This window comes from Hyaena hyaena, unplaced genomic scaffold, assembly GCF_003009895.1.
Source record: "Hyaena hyaena isolate Hyena2069 unplaced genomic scaffold, ASM300989v1 scaffold_186, whole genome shotgun sequence".
Lineage (NCBI taxonomy): Eukaryota > Metazoa > Chordata > Mammalia > Carnivora > Hyaenidae > Hyaena > Hyaena hyaena.
Window position 1 is genome coordinate 2185510 of NW_024080818.1, and position 14362 is coordinate 2199871.

The window sequence follows — 14362 nt, forward strand, 5'->3', positions numbered from 1 at the left end:
GGAATGTTTGAAGACCTTATCCTAAGGAAATAGTCAACACTGTCATCAAAGATTTATGCCCAACGAAGTTCATTTCAAGACTGATTATAATATTGAAGAGCTAGAATCTAAGTTAAACAAGGAAAAGGAAAATTAGGGTACATTCATATGATGGAATATTATATAGCCATCAAAGTTATTTTCAAAGGCTAATTATGAGAAAATGCTCATAATAAAATGATGAGTGAAAAATGTCAATACAATATTATATTCAGAGCATGATCAGTTTTGTAAAATCTACACAGGTACACGCACAGACAGAAATGCCTTTGGAAGAGCACTGAAATTTGAAACAGAGATCAGCTCACTGGGTGGAATGACAAAGCCCACTTTTTATTTTTTCACGTTTTCCTCTATCTTCCAAATTTTCTGTAATACACATGCACTACATAATAACCAAAAATAAAATTTAACATTTAAGATAACTAAAGCAATTGTTAATAACCTAATAATCTGTATCCATACTATTTGCCACAAGCTCATAGACATAGAGTAGGTAGTATTTGAGTGTTCAGAATTCTGCCAGTATTTTACTTTGAAGCATTTAAACTATAAACACTATTTTTGGTTTTACCACTGAAATAATCTTTTTCTCTTTCTTCTGGATAAAGATGAGATGGTCATATCTTAATTTTCTTCTTACTGTATCCTTTTTACTATAGCATCTTCTCTGATGATATGGAATGTGAACTATCCGTTTACAGTCACCGTGATTATGTTATTCCAAATACCTACCAAGGAATGGCTAGGAGTATAAGGTTGGTCTCTTTCCTGCCTGCATGTTTAATAATCACCTTCCTCTGAATAATTCCCTGACAACAAGATAGCAAACACAATAATCTGCCACTTGTAGGATCTCCCAACATGAAAGGAGACACACATTATTTCTATATCAACTTTAGATTCATTGGGATAATCGGCAGGGTAGGAAGGAACAGGGCATGGTTAAAATGAAACTAGTCAAAGCTTGATGCAAAATTAATTACCCATGAACTTTTACTTAGTTTTATCCATAACATCAAGAAGTTCAAAAATCAGAAACACCAGACAGCACATATATTCCTGAATCAAAAATGCTCCAAAGGTTACTACTACTTTTTAAAACACTCTTAATGTTGTCTGCTCCTTAGCAGAGTGCTCCCTTTGTTTTTAGTACTGGAAATGGATTCCTTTCCACACCTGACACACGTACTATTTACTGCCTTCTCTGATCTAGATCCCGCACCCGCAGCCAACTCTGCAGGGCTGGAGCCCCACAGACCCTGTCTTCTCCACCTGCACAATCTAAGGAGTGGTGGTTGGCAGGGAAGTGGGGGAGGGGACCGTGACAATTATGGCAAAAGGCAGGGCATTTACTAGTTACCGTGTGACTCCAAATAGCAGCTTTTTGACATGTAGATGATTTATAGAGGGTTTTTATTTTAGGTTTCCCACAAACATAACTAGTACAGTGACTGAGGACAAGAGACAGAGACTCCTATCAAATCTGTGTGAGGGGGTGGGGCCGTGGGGGAGAGAGAAATCAGGTGATTCTGAACCTCCTTCTAGGTGAAAACAAATGACATCTTTTGTTTCTGGATGTTTATTTTTTTCTTAATGACTAACACTAATCAACCCACAGATAATCTAGAAGGAGATACAATTAGGAAAAGGATTTTTAAGAGTATAGGCCGACTACATTTCTATGCTTTAAGAGCAAAGATTCCCAGAAAGAATGTATTCTTTTTAAATACTTAAAAATAAATTTTAAAAGATCACTCAATCATACTTTTCCAAGCAGTGATTATAAATATGCTTTGAAGCTTTATCAGGTGAGATTTAACAGCACTTGTTACAACTGTGATTTTAAATATGCAATTAATACACACATTCTGGGAGGGCAAGGCCCTCCCTGCCTGGCTTATCTAATGCCACAGACCACATTTACAGAACGTGCCCCAGGAATATTTGTTGAATGAACATATCTGAAGCTGACACCTAAGGAACTTCTGTACTGTAAGGGTACTAGAGATATGAACCGAGATTATTCTCTGGCAATTTTTTATGAATGTAAGTAACTCCATCTCTGGAGACAACACAGGCCTGTCTAGAAGCTGCGTCTAAGTAATATGGGCTCTTGTGCTTCCCTCCCTTACCCAATCCCCAACTCAACATTTTGGTTTCTATAGGCAGTAACCACACTTATGCCAGTTCGCAGTATAAATCAGGGACCGCAAACTCAAAAGCCTAAAGAGGCTTTTCAATCACTGCTTGAAAAAGAGGCCAAAGGAGATGATGAAAATGCACGGAGGCAGCTGGGTATAGGGAAAATGGACACCAGACACCGTATCTGGACCAGGAAGACATGGAGATGAGAACTGAGGCAGACAGGACAACACATTCATCAACCATGGAGGGGAGCCACTAGTCGGCTCCAACTCTCAGGTCTCAGAGGCAGTGAAGCCTAGGGTTACTAGTCCTGCTGAACTTTCCAAGAAAAGACTGAAACTCAGAATTCTTCATTTGAAATTCCAATGTTTATACGTTGCCACTACATTGGACAGACCAAACAAAGCAGATGTGGGGGGTTACTTCAGTCCTAGGGCCACTGAACTATGTTAAATAAAATCACATCCACATCTAGCCCAGCTTGATCCATCAAGTCAAAGGTGGACCTTATTTCACATTAGCAGTCAAACACCATCACAGTCAGAATTCTTGCAGGATGATCTACATTTCCTGATCATACTTATTTTTTTAAAACTCCGTTTCAGGAGCCAGACAAACTGGCCACTTGAACCTGTTTTCTGTAAGACAGATAGTAGTGAGAGGCTTGGGCTGGAGGCTGATCGTGTACGAATGAACGCCATACAAAAGATGAATCCCATCAATAAAAACACTGCTAAACATTTGCCATGCCTTCCTTTCACAAAGTACTTCCAAGCACACCCTGAAAATGAGGCAAGACAGTCACGTGACCTGGTGACCTCCCTCTCACTCTCTACAGGCAACAGAACTAGCCTTTGGGGATTCCTCTAGCAGGTTCAGGTGAGGCAGGAATGTCTTCCAGTGCCCCTGAGTAAACCTAAGGGTGGATTTTGTCCCCCAAAAAGTATACGCTCTAGATTAACAGGCCACCTGAGGTCTCACCAAATTTAAATCTGCTACTATATTGTAATATGCATATTCATTTCAAAAAGAGGCATTTTTATTTACCTGTAGTTTTGAAAGGTCTTCTGTATAACTTTTATCCGCTAAGGAATCAGATGATATTAAGACATTAACCCATGGATAGATTAAGCCATAATGACTACAGGCATTTATCTAAAATGTAAAAGAAACCTATCATAAACAAAATACAACAAAACCAGATTCTCTTCATCCATTCCAGTGAATAAAACTGCACCAAAAGTGAAAAAAAAATGCACTAAATATGTCCTTATATTTTACATTTTAAACTATTCCTAAGAAACACTGTCTAGCAAAAAAAGCAATATAGCTTTTAAGCTAATTTTACTCAAAAAACAGTTAACAGTAATATTAGAATTTTTATTTCTAGTACTTTCCTTGGTAGACAAAAGCTCTCCCATAAGTTCTCAAGACAATTCCCATAAAGCCCCCTTATTCAAGAAGTTGGTGACTTCCAGTGAATGATCCACATTAGCCATGGCATCCACGAGAGGGAAAAAAGACAAGAGGAGGGGAGGGACGGAAAGTGGTAAAGCAGAGCAGTTAGCGCTCCTGCAAGGGCTACAGTATAGCTCTGGTGTGCGCAGCTGACAGGAAATGAGTCCAGGATAGGTCTCCTTCGGCCACAAGCCTTCTGTAGTTCCTCTCCGTCCAGAGGTCTGCAGATGTGTCTTTTCTCATGTTCTACTTTGTAATAGTTCCCCCAGGGAGTACAGACGTGTTTGGGGGGAAGCCCCTTCCCTCTGCTTTGTCTACTGAGTCACCACTGCAAGTTAAGTAATATAGCAGCAGTAGGGGGCATTCTTTATAATATAAAATTATTTAAAACATAAGCAATGTTAGGGGTCTACGGGTAGCTTAGTCGGTTGAGTGACTTCCTCTCAGATCATGATTTCACAGTTCCTGTGTTTGAGCCCTGCATTAGGCTCTGTGCTGACAGCTTAGAGCCTGGAGCCTGCTTCAGATTCTGTGTCTCCCTCTCTCTCTCAAAAAAAAAAATTAAAAAAAAAAAATTAAAAAAACCCCACAAGCAATGTTACTCATGGACAAGTTTTAAGGGTATTTTTAATGTCTGCTTTAAAAAAAGATATCTGATACTATAAACTAGGTTTGATTCTAAGCCATTAAAAATAATAAGGTTTACTACTATAATGTGTAATGTACAAGTTTCATTTAACATATTATTCCATTCTCTCACCAGGTCCTCTGAGGTTCGCAGTGGTGTGGTGTCAGGGGGCTGCATCTTGGATAATCTCCAGATGTACTGTGATGTGAGCTTGAAAAACAGCTCCTGAAGAAGCCCATCTGGGAGACCTGCCATGAGCTGAGCTTCCCAAAGGTCTACCAAGAGCTGAGGAATCGTATCTTTATCCTTACCACAAAGCACCTTGAAAACAATGAGATAAGCCCCCATGTCCCACATCAGTATAGTATTTGATCAAGTTACAGCTGGTCTGAGTAACACTCCATCATGTGGGCCACGCAGTTAATAATTTGTCATTAGCATTAGTGCAATGGCAGAGTAGACTGAGACATTTTAACAGAAAACAGATTGTAGGTTGCATGAATGGAATTTTTCTACATATGTTCTTTTAATCTATACTTGCATGAGTTTGTTATGTGTCAGTCTGTTTTTTCAATAAACAAAGGGCACCCCAGGCTCTTATTCGGCTTCCCATCCCCCATCAGTTTTATCAGGCTACCTCCGGAGCCATTACATTTTCAACGTGACAAACCTTAAAGAAGGAATCTGCTTCTTCAATTCCAATTTTGTTGTTCTTCTGTAAGCCCAGAACTGAAGCCACAAGCAGTCCAGGCTGAGTGTCCTTCAAGTGCACTGCAAGTTCAGTTGGAACAATCTGTCCCCTTCTCTGCTGAATCAATAGCCGAGGTTCCAGGATGAAGCCACATACCAACTTCATCTTCAGATAAACAAGAAATTTAGGATCAAAATGTACACTGCATTCATCTTGAAAATACATGCCAGTACACTTAAGGTTCAGTCTCCATTTTTTTCTTTAACTACAAAGTTCTCACTCTAAGAAGGGCATCATTTTTAAATGCCTTTAAAGAAGTTATTAAAATTTAATTCAGCATCAGGATATCCTACTTTTGTAGAGAGCTTTATATGTGTCTACTTGATGTAAAAATAACATACCTTAGGTTTTTTCAAAATTATGGAAAGAAGATTCAACTTTCTAAAATTCTACTCTTCAAAGCAGAGGACACCTCAACAGTGACTCACTGTCTTCATCATTACAAACAGTATATCATTTGTGCGGCGAAAAGCACCTCTGCTCTCTTGTTTTAGAAACAAAAGCCACACTGTAGGCATCGGACCACAGGCAACACAGCAACAGTACAGGAGCACAGGACTGGAAGCCACGTTGCCTGCTTCAAATCCTGGCTCAAGCACTCACCAGCTATGTGATCTTGGACAACTTATTCAATCTCTTTGTCTTAGTTTCCTCATCTGTAAAGTAGGCGTAATAATAACATCTAACTTAGAGCAGTGTTGCAAGAATTAAATAAGATAGCATATGCAACTACTACTACTAGACTCCCAAGGCTTATGGCTAACATCTCACTTGCTGTACTTGAACACGCATCACTTTGTTCTGTTTCGGTGGACATACCATATCCCTCACGCTAGATCAGACTGTTAGCTCGCGGCAGAGCTTGCACGTTCTTTAGTACCAAGTGCCGTGCTCTGAACATACCAGACACAAAGCTGAAACATCTTTGGGTACCCACTGCTACCATTTACCATTCTTATTTCTTTTTTATTTGCCAGATCCAAAGCCCAAGCACTCCTGCTTTGGGTCACTTCTTTTCTAGCATTAAGTCTATTTTCCTTTATGACTGAGAAAAAATGAACTAGACAGAAGCCAGAAGAAAGCTAAACACCTCAGGACTACCAGGTCCTGTTTCAGCCTGTACCAAGCTGGGCACTGTACCTCCGGATGGCTTTTCATCTCATTTCTGTGCATGTCAAGATCTCCCATTTTCAGAGCCATCGCTGCTTTGGTCAATGTCACTAAGATCGATGAGAACCCAGAAGTATCCAGTTTGCTCAGATAGTTGATGGCAGTTACCGGATTAATATTCTTCATAGAAGGACTACAGAGAATGTGGGGCAGTTGTTTTGGCTCAGCCACATGGAACATCTGAACCACTTTTGCTGCTAATTCCTTTAGTGAACGTGAATAAGAAATAAAAGGTCAGTTAGTCAATGGAGAACAACAAAATCAGCAAAAAAGAGAAAAAAAAAAAAAGATAAAAAGCCAAGATAGAAACATTCCTAAGACAAAATTATAAGTATTATATTTGGATTAAAAAAAGAGTGCAAGATAATAATGTGGGAGACTTGAGATGACCTGAAGTGATCTCTTTGCTGAGTTATAATGAAGAAAAAGCAACAAAAATATGTACCAAGTTGGGGCGCCTGGGTGGCTCAGATGGTTAAGCATCCAAATTCAGCTCGGGTTCATGAACTCAGTTTGTGAGTTCAAGCCCCACGTGGGGCTCTGTGCTGACAGCTCAGAGCCTGGAGCCTGCTTCTGATTCTGTGTCTCCCTCTCTCTCGAACCCAACCCTGCTCATGCTCTCTCTCTCTCTCAAAAATGAATAAACATTAAAAAATTAAAAAAAAAGAAAATATGTACCAAGTTGTGACTAGCATTTCAAATTCTAAGAGGTCAAAAGAAAAAAATGAATATTTGATTAAATTACACTTAAAAGTCCATTATAAAAGATTGCAGCTTAGTACAAAATATACTTAATGAGGTAATTTATATGAGAAACCTTCATTTATCTCAAAACCTTAAAACATTTGGTATCATAATGTCCAGCTTTGACTATTTGTATTCAATTCTTTTCAAAAACACATGAGTGGCTAAAAATAAGCCTTAAGAGTGTCTTCAGGTCACGGGGCTGGGATTTCCTAAGTGAAGCTTCAGACACTTGGGAGTGTAGGGAAAGTAGGTTGTGCAAAGGGCTGCAGATGAGAAGGAAGGTGAATCCCTGGACCTGTGTCGTTCATCTAAAGACAGGCCCCTGTCACATTGGGCGGTTCACTCAACCACAAAGCACCACATTCCCCCACCTATGTAATGAGAAAGGAGGGGAAGGTGATGATAAGCTCTTTCCAAGCTATAGTTCTAGGATGATTAATGAGGACAAGGACACATTCGTGATCTTTTTAGGAAAAGAAGAATACCAAAGAAAAATATTTGGAACTTCTAAATGGTGTAATGTAAAATAAACTGCTAAAATGAAAAGTTAGGAATGTTAGTTATAACTAAGTAGAAAACTCTATTCACTTCACTTAATTCTTCATCCAGGTTTTCACAGAGTGAATGATTAATGTAAAAGATTAATCCCCTCTCGTATTTCTGTGATCCATCCTCTAATGGCCAGTCTGCTCGGGTTAAAACTTCAGCCATAGACAAACCAGACATCTTATAGTATGGCAAGGCGAGGTGGGAATACTGGGTGTCAAGCCTAAAAGGGAAGGAAGCAAAAAAACACCCTCAAATCTCTCATTTTTAAGCCTGGATGTCTAACACATTTGATAATAAAACAGATAATGCTTTCCAGATGACATAAATCTCAAAATACTCTTCTGCCATTAGTAGTTGGAAGAAGTTCCTACGGTTTATGCTGCAAAGTCATTCTAATTAATATAGTGTCCAATGGCCTGCTCATAATAAAAAAAGAAAAATAATTCGGTAAGTGAATTTTAATATTTATAATGTGGCTTTAAAATAATGGTGTTTGATAGACAGGAAAAATGTATCTTATTAATTGATACTCATTCCCATGGGTCAAGTAAGCCTTTGAAATAATCATATACATGGGGTGCCTGGGTGGCTTAGTCGGTTAAGTGTCCGACTTTCGCTTAGGTCATGATCTCGCTGTTCCTGGGTTCGAGCCCCGCGTCGGGCTCTGTGCTGACAGCCAGCTCAGAGCCTGGAGCCTGTTTCAGTCTGTGACTCCCTCTCTCTCTGACCCTCCCCTGCTCACGCTGTCTCTCTCTCTCTCCTAGAAATAAATAAAAATAAAAAAATATATATATATATAAAAAAAAAAGAAATAATCATATACAAAAAATCTATAAAGATCATTCTCAAAAATAAAAACCACTATCCATCCCAGGCCCTTCCTGAAATCATAAAAGCACTGACTACTAACATTAAAGTCACAGACCAACCAGTTTTTCTCTCTTAAGGTTAATAGGCAATAAAGTAGTAATATTCTCTCTTAAGGTTAATAGGCAATAAAGTAGTAATAACTGCTGTCTGAGGGATTTTCATGGCCATGAATGTGCCAAGAAAGCCTGAAAGAAACTTAATTCTTAAATTAAGCGGAGGGAGACTTGTGAACTCAAGAGTCACTGTTCATCTGATAAACTGTAATTCCTAGGGGTGCCGGGTGGCTCAGTGGGTTAAGTGTCCAACTTTTGATTTCAGCTCAGGTCATAATCTCACGGTTCATGAGTTCAAGCCCCGTATCGCGCTCTGTGCCTGCTTGGGATTCTCTCTCTCCCTCTCTCTCTGACCCTCCCCAACTCATGCTGTCTCTGTCTCTCTCTCTCAAAATAAATAAACTTTATTTTTTTAAATAAATAAAAAATTTGTAATTCCTTGAAGGCAGGAAACAGCCATGTTCATCTTGGGAACTCTAAGTTTAGCACAGTACCTGGCACAATATGTGCTCAACAAATGCTTGCGAAATAAATAAACGAACCACATTCCCTCATGCCGTCTCCCATTCATCAGGTAGGTACTAGAGATGGAAAAGCTAGTGGGTGCACCCAAAACTCAAGATGGCTTCTTTAACAAGCTCCAAGAGGCATCGCCAACCTGCTATAGCAGTCTCCAAGGTGCCCGCAGCTTTCTTTAAATGCTTCTAAAAGCTCTGCTTTTTCCGCAGGTTCCAACTGACTGGCATCCATCAGGGCAGCCCTCACTAACAGATGAGCCTCACTAAGAAGGTGGATGCAGCTCTGGGTCCTTGCAGTCTTGTAGGTATTACTGTAGTCTACCTGAAACAACAAACACCAACAGCTAATGTCACTGCAGAAAGACACCTGAAAATTTCCTGGTTCTTAAGAGTATCTATAGATTTTGTTACTAAAGGTAATATTTGGACACATTAAATCCTAAAAGCTGGAGAGTGGTTATTTATCATTCTGACAGGGCCTGGCTGAAGTGTTCTTTTCCCTCACAATCCATGAGCCAGTTTAATATATACAGGGTTGTAAACATTCCTTTGTTAGACAGTGCTAATCATTAGAGAAGGTACAAATAATACTGTAATATTAATAATACAGTTAGCTTAGCAGTAATTTGATCACAGGTTGCTAAGGCCAACAAAATATGCAAAACAGTTAACTTTTTTAAGTTCTGTGATTTAAATCTTTCTCGTGTTCAGACTGAGTATCCTTCCTTTATTGTAGTTTCAGTTGGTAAATTTAGGTTCCTCTACATCTATTTCTGTGGCTCACAGTGGGCTGATTAAAATTATTGCTAGTTCATCTGAGTCTATCAGTATTTTCAGACTCCAGTAAGCAAATCATCTAGATGAAGTCTAAGACTTTCGATTAAGCAAGATTAAAAGGACAGGCAAAGCTGATATAATTATCAGCATTAAAATGCCAAGGACAAATCAGGCAAAATCAAAATTAACATCAACAGTGAAGGGCACGGATATCATGTGCTTCCTGATGTAACACACTGAGGAAGACACAACATTACCTCTGCCATATTCTGGATGTGAATGAGACTACACAGCCTAAATCTAATCAAGAAAAATAACAAAATAATTTTAAAGGTAGAGGGGCAAAAATTTATTTTCAAAAGTAGCTATGTCATAACAAATAAAGGCTGTTAAATTATTTTGGATTAAAGGAAGCTAAAGAGACATGACAATTAAATGTATTATCTGATAGACTGGGCTCTACTAAAGAAGGGAAATTTTATTAGGTCATTACTGAGTCAACTGACAAAATTAGAATGTATGTCATGTTAAATATAATGAAGCATATGACTGTGCTGTGGTAAGGCAAACAAATATCCTGATTCTTAGGAAACACCATGAGGTATTTAGGGGCACTAGGCTATGATGCATGCAATTTACCTTCCAATGGATGGGGGGGTGGGATTGTGTGTGTGTGTGTGTGTGTGTGTGCGCGTTTAGACAGTATAAGAGTACAAAAAAGAGAGAAAGAGAGAAGCAAAGGGGTAAAATGTTGACTATGGGTGAATGTGTGTGGAGAATATACAGGGTTTTATTTTTGCTATTCTTATTCTTGCAACTTTTCTGTAAGTTTGAAATTATTTCAAAACAAAGAGTTAAAAAAATTGCCAGTGATGAATAGGCAGCTGTCTTAAAAAAGGAGTGAGATACTCTCTCTGGGCTCCTGCCCCCAGAACAGTGCTGCAGATGCTGCAGGACCCTGGGACAATCTGCTAATATTAAAAAAAGAGTGAGACAGGCATAAATGATCTAAGATTTCTTTCAGCTTCATTTCCTGGTTCTCTCTGCTAGGGTTCAAAGTAAAGGTCAAAGGCTATTTATGTTTAGACTGGTTAATCGATCCTCTTAGGAGGGTGGGTATGAATAAGGAAAAGTCTTATTTTAGTGAAGGGAATTTCTACTGGCTCCTCAAATGTCAGAAGCCATGAAAGTGAGAAGGTGAAGAGAGATACACACTCTACTGTCAGACAGAGCTTGGAAGCTGGTTGGCTGTGGCATTCTGAATGTGTGATAATTAGAATCTATGTCTGGTCATGAATTCCACTCTAAGTTTATACAAATAAGAATTGGAAGTCTGAAAGGAGTACCATTTCTTTGTACAGTTGTACTGGTGAGATCGTATCCACAATATACAAATTCCACCCAGCCTCAGCTACAGGAGATGTTTTAAGCTTAACACTGGTTCCTTTTCTAGAACTAAAAGCAAAACAAAGGACAAGAATTGAAAGATAAGACACAGTATTAATAAATGGCAATTTTAAATGGTAAATATGAGATACCTGAAATGAAATAGCTCTGATGTCATTTTCATTTACTATTTTCTTCAGTGATTAGCTGTAAAGTTTATTTATTTATTTATTTTTTATTTTTTATTTTTTTACAAATAGTTTATTTGTAAAGTTTATTTTTATAGAACATTAGTTCTACATGTAGTTCACAAGGCTACATAGGGTTACAGCATTTAACATTCTATAGCTCTCATGTATCGATAAGCCCATTGCTTCTAATTTACTCCACAAAAAGTCTTAAATGAGCAATAAGCTTACAGAACAGGCAAAACCCCTCAAGAGGAAGAGAGGCTAGGCTGTGAAAGTCCCTGTGCCCAGCACCTCTCCTGCATATGGCCTTCATGAGTACAGCATGTCTTCTGCCACAAATCTAAGCAGCAGCTCCAACAGAGCAATGGGCCAAATACTCGGGGATGCTGGGAAAAGGCAGAAGACGCATACAACCATGGGTCTGCTTCAAGCATTACCTTATCTCTTGCTTTCACTATGTGATGCATTTTCTTTAGTATATAGTCTTTTTAAAATGTAAACCTCTGACCTAATAAACTTCCAAATAAATCAAAAATTTTTAAAAATTCGCTTAAAGATAGAATATTTTAAAAATGTCAAATGTGCAAGACTACAAGTTGTTCTTCCTCTTGCCAGAAAGCTTTTATAATCAGTCTGTAAGAGCATTCTGTGCACACTCTAAGTGACCCGTTACCCCAAATCAACCTCTGATTATTCCTGTTGATGGGATGAAGCAGAGGCGAAAAAATTTGAAAAAGAAAAACTTAGGTTAAAAACAAAAACTAGCATTTGGCTGGAAATAAAGTTCTTCCTCGACTTACAATGAGGCTTTGTCTCAATAAATTCATGTAAATTGAAAACATTATAAGTCAAATACACTTAACTAGTGTATCAAAGCTTAGCCTAGCCTATTTTAATCTTGCTCAGAACACTTACATTAGCAATCATCTAACACGAAGTCTATTTTATAATAAGGTGTTGAATATCTCATGTAATGTATTAAATACTGTACTGAAAGTGAAAAACAGAATGGTCGTATGGATAAGAATGGATGTAAGTATACCGGGTGCTCACCCTGGTGATCACATGGCCACCTGGGAGCTGCCACTGCCCAGCACCATGGAAGAATATCACACCACACATTGCTAGGCAGAAGAAAATCCAAAGCAAAAATCCAAAAACTCAAATCCAAAGTACAGTTTCTGGTGACTGGGTATTGTGTGCAACCTCATCACAAAGTCAGAAAAATGGAAAGTCAAACTATCCTAAGTCTGGGACCATCTGTACACTATCTGCTTCTCTTCATGCAGACAGATTTCTTTCCTGATTAAATTATGCAAAAGAGAGCGTACAAATAATAATAATAATCATCATCATCATCTCATCCCTGTTCTACTAAGTTCATAGAATAGATCACGCTGAACAGAAACATAACTAGTCTGGAATTAAGCATTAAACATTATATTCCAAACAATGTAAAAGCAGGACACCCAAGAGTCAACCAGAGATTAGTGTTATCAAAATGCAATTTAACTTTAAGGTAGATCAGCACATCATAAATGTATTTTAAGGTAAGGGATGTGTTATTAATTTCTTTTGAATTTAAATACCAGAAAATAATATTTGGATAAAAATGTAAACACTGGAAGGTCAGAGAAAAAAGTAATAAAGAGCCTGTAGTTTGGATTAGCACTCTAGGCTCTGCCTTTTCTGTTAATTACCCCAAAAAGCATGTTCTTTAACTTGTCTAAAATACCACAGATTTTTATTGTAACTATTTTATATTTCATTTTCTTCTAAAATTCCAAGGTCAATTATAAAGGATCTTATGGAGATCATTAGAATCATCTTTTCTTTCTCTGGAAAAAGAAAGAAAAACTACTATAGACAAACCAATCAAAGTTTTGAATTTTAAAAAGATAAACTAGGACACACAAAATATACTGGTAACAATTCACTCCAGAAACTTTGGCAGGAATGTATGGAAGTGAAGGGATGCTTACAGGGGCCTCTTGGGTGGTTCTCTTCTCTCTGGAATGGCCTCAGGGTCTGCCTTGGTCAAAAGTATGATGTGGTTTTTAAAGTGACAGATGGCTTTTAAGCCTATGAAAAGCTGTATTCTTAAAGCACAGACATCCATACTGACAGGTGGGCAAGCCTAGTAAAGAAAAAAAAAATCACAACTTTAACCAAGGAATAAAGGTATATGAACTTTAATCTTCAAAAATAAGTCTGTTTATTTGATAAAATCCTGCCTAAACTTATGTAACCACCTATTCCATATGTGCCTGCCAAAGAACTCCTCAGTATTTGCTGACCGTGTGAAGACCCACAGTGGTGCACTTGAGCCCCTCACAGCTGTGAGAACTCCTCTGTGGCTTCCAGAGTGGCTCCAGGAATGCAGCTGTGGCTGGTAACCTGCCATCCAGAGAAATCCTTACTAACAGTGAGGTTTGGGGAAATGCCCAAATGTGGTTTCTAGGAAAACTCAAGACGCTATAAAAGGTCATTCTACTTTACAGACAGAACATAAACGGTTTCTTGGTGGATGGGTGTATACAAGAGAAATGCTTGCATGTTCAGATGGCCCCTGACTTTAGCTCTTTAGGTGTAGACATCGCCTGGAATGGATGACAAGCTGGGTGTGTCAGGTAAACTGGAGGAAGTCCTGGCCCTGTAAGGGAGCATTAGTTCAAGTAGAATGGATAAGCTAAGAGACGAGCTGCTTCTGGGAGTTCACAAAATGCTGCTGCCAGACCTGTGCCCTCTCTTGCACTAACACTGTTTTGATTCTGAGTTCATCTTCATTGTCCCTTTGTACAAAGTGATTGGGGAAACACTTCCGTCTATTTTTTCATTCCTAAGGCTAGAGAAGATGGCCTTAGCTAGTGCTGAGGAGCTGGAATCTCAGAGGAAGGGAGGTAAGATGTGCACTTTGGACCAAATTCTGAGGTTATGAAATATTTCTCAGACACTGGAGCTCCCTAAGTCTGAGTTAGCAAGAGGGCTGAATGTGCGCTCATTCAGGAGCTATGTAGGATCTCAGAATGGTAGTGTCGCAGGAAGTGGGGAGCCACGAGGCGTGATCATCACTGTCC

The 14362-nt window shown here is 38.7% G+C and overlaps 2 protein-coding genes across 8 annotated transcripts in view; one reads left to right on the forward strand and one right to left on the reverse strand.

Moving 5' to 3' along the window:
* LOC120237640 (ceruloplasmin) overlaps positions 1-4496 on the forward strand; it is a 74282-nt gene extending 69786 nt beyond the window's left edge. For 2 of the 3 annotated variants that reach the window (XM_039241027.1, XM_039241029.1), the window contains 2 exons: positions 702-797; positions 4409-4496. In XM_039241027.1, coding sequence (XP_039096958.1) covers positions 702-796 — 95 coding nt within the window. In that variant the 3' untranslated portion in view covers position 797; positions 4409-4496. The remainder of the gene's footprint in view (positions 1-701; positions 798-4408) is intronic. The other variant, XM_039241030.1, reaches the window with a different exon arrangement.
* Positions 1-14362, reverse strand: part of HPS3 (HPS3 biogenesis of lysosomal organelles complex 2 subunit 1) — a 37057-nt gene that overhangs the window by 5741 nt on the left and 16954 nt on the right. For 4 of the 5 annotated variants that reach the window (XR_005530004.1, XR_005530003.1, XM_039241033.1 and 1 more), the window contains exons 7-14: positions 13268-13422; positions 11055-11163; positions 9072-9253; positions 7530-7710; positions 6165-6398; positions 4944-5129; positions 4406-4594; positions 3235-3342 (exon numbers count right to left, since the gene is read on the reverse strand). Coding sequence is in view for 3 of the 5 variants with exons in the window: in XM_039241033.1 (XP_039096964.1) it covers positions 3235-3342; positions 4406-4594; positions 4944-5129; positions 6165-6398; positions 7530-7710; positions 9072-9253; positions 11055-11163; positions 13268-13422 (1344 nt within the window). In the remaining 2 variants the exon portion in view is untranslated. The remainder of the gene's footprint in view (positions 1-3234; positions 3343-4405; positions 4595-4943; positions 5130-6164; positions 6399-7529; positions 7711-9071; positions 9254-11054; positions 11164-13267; positions 13423-14362) is intronic. The other variant, XM_039241032.1, reaches the window with a different exon arrangement.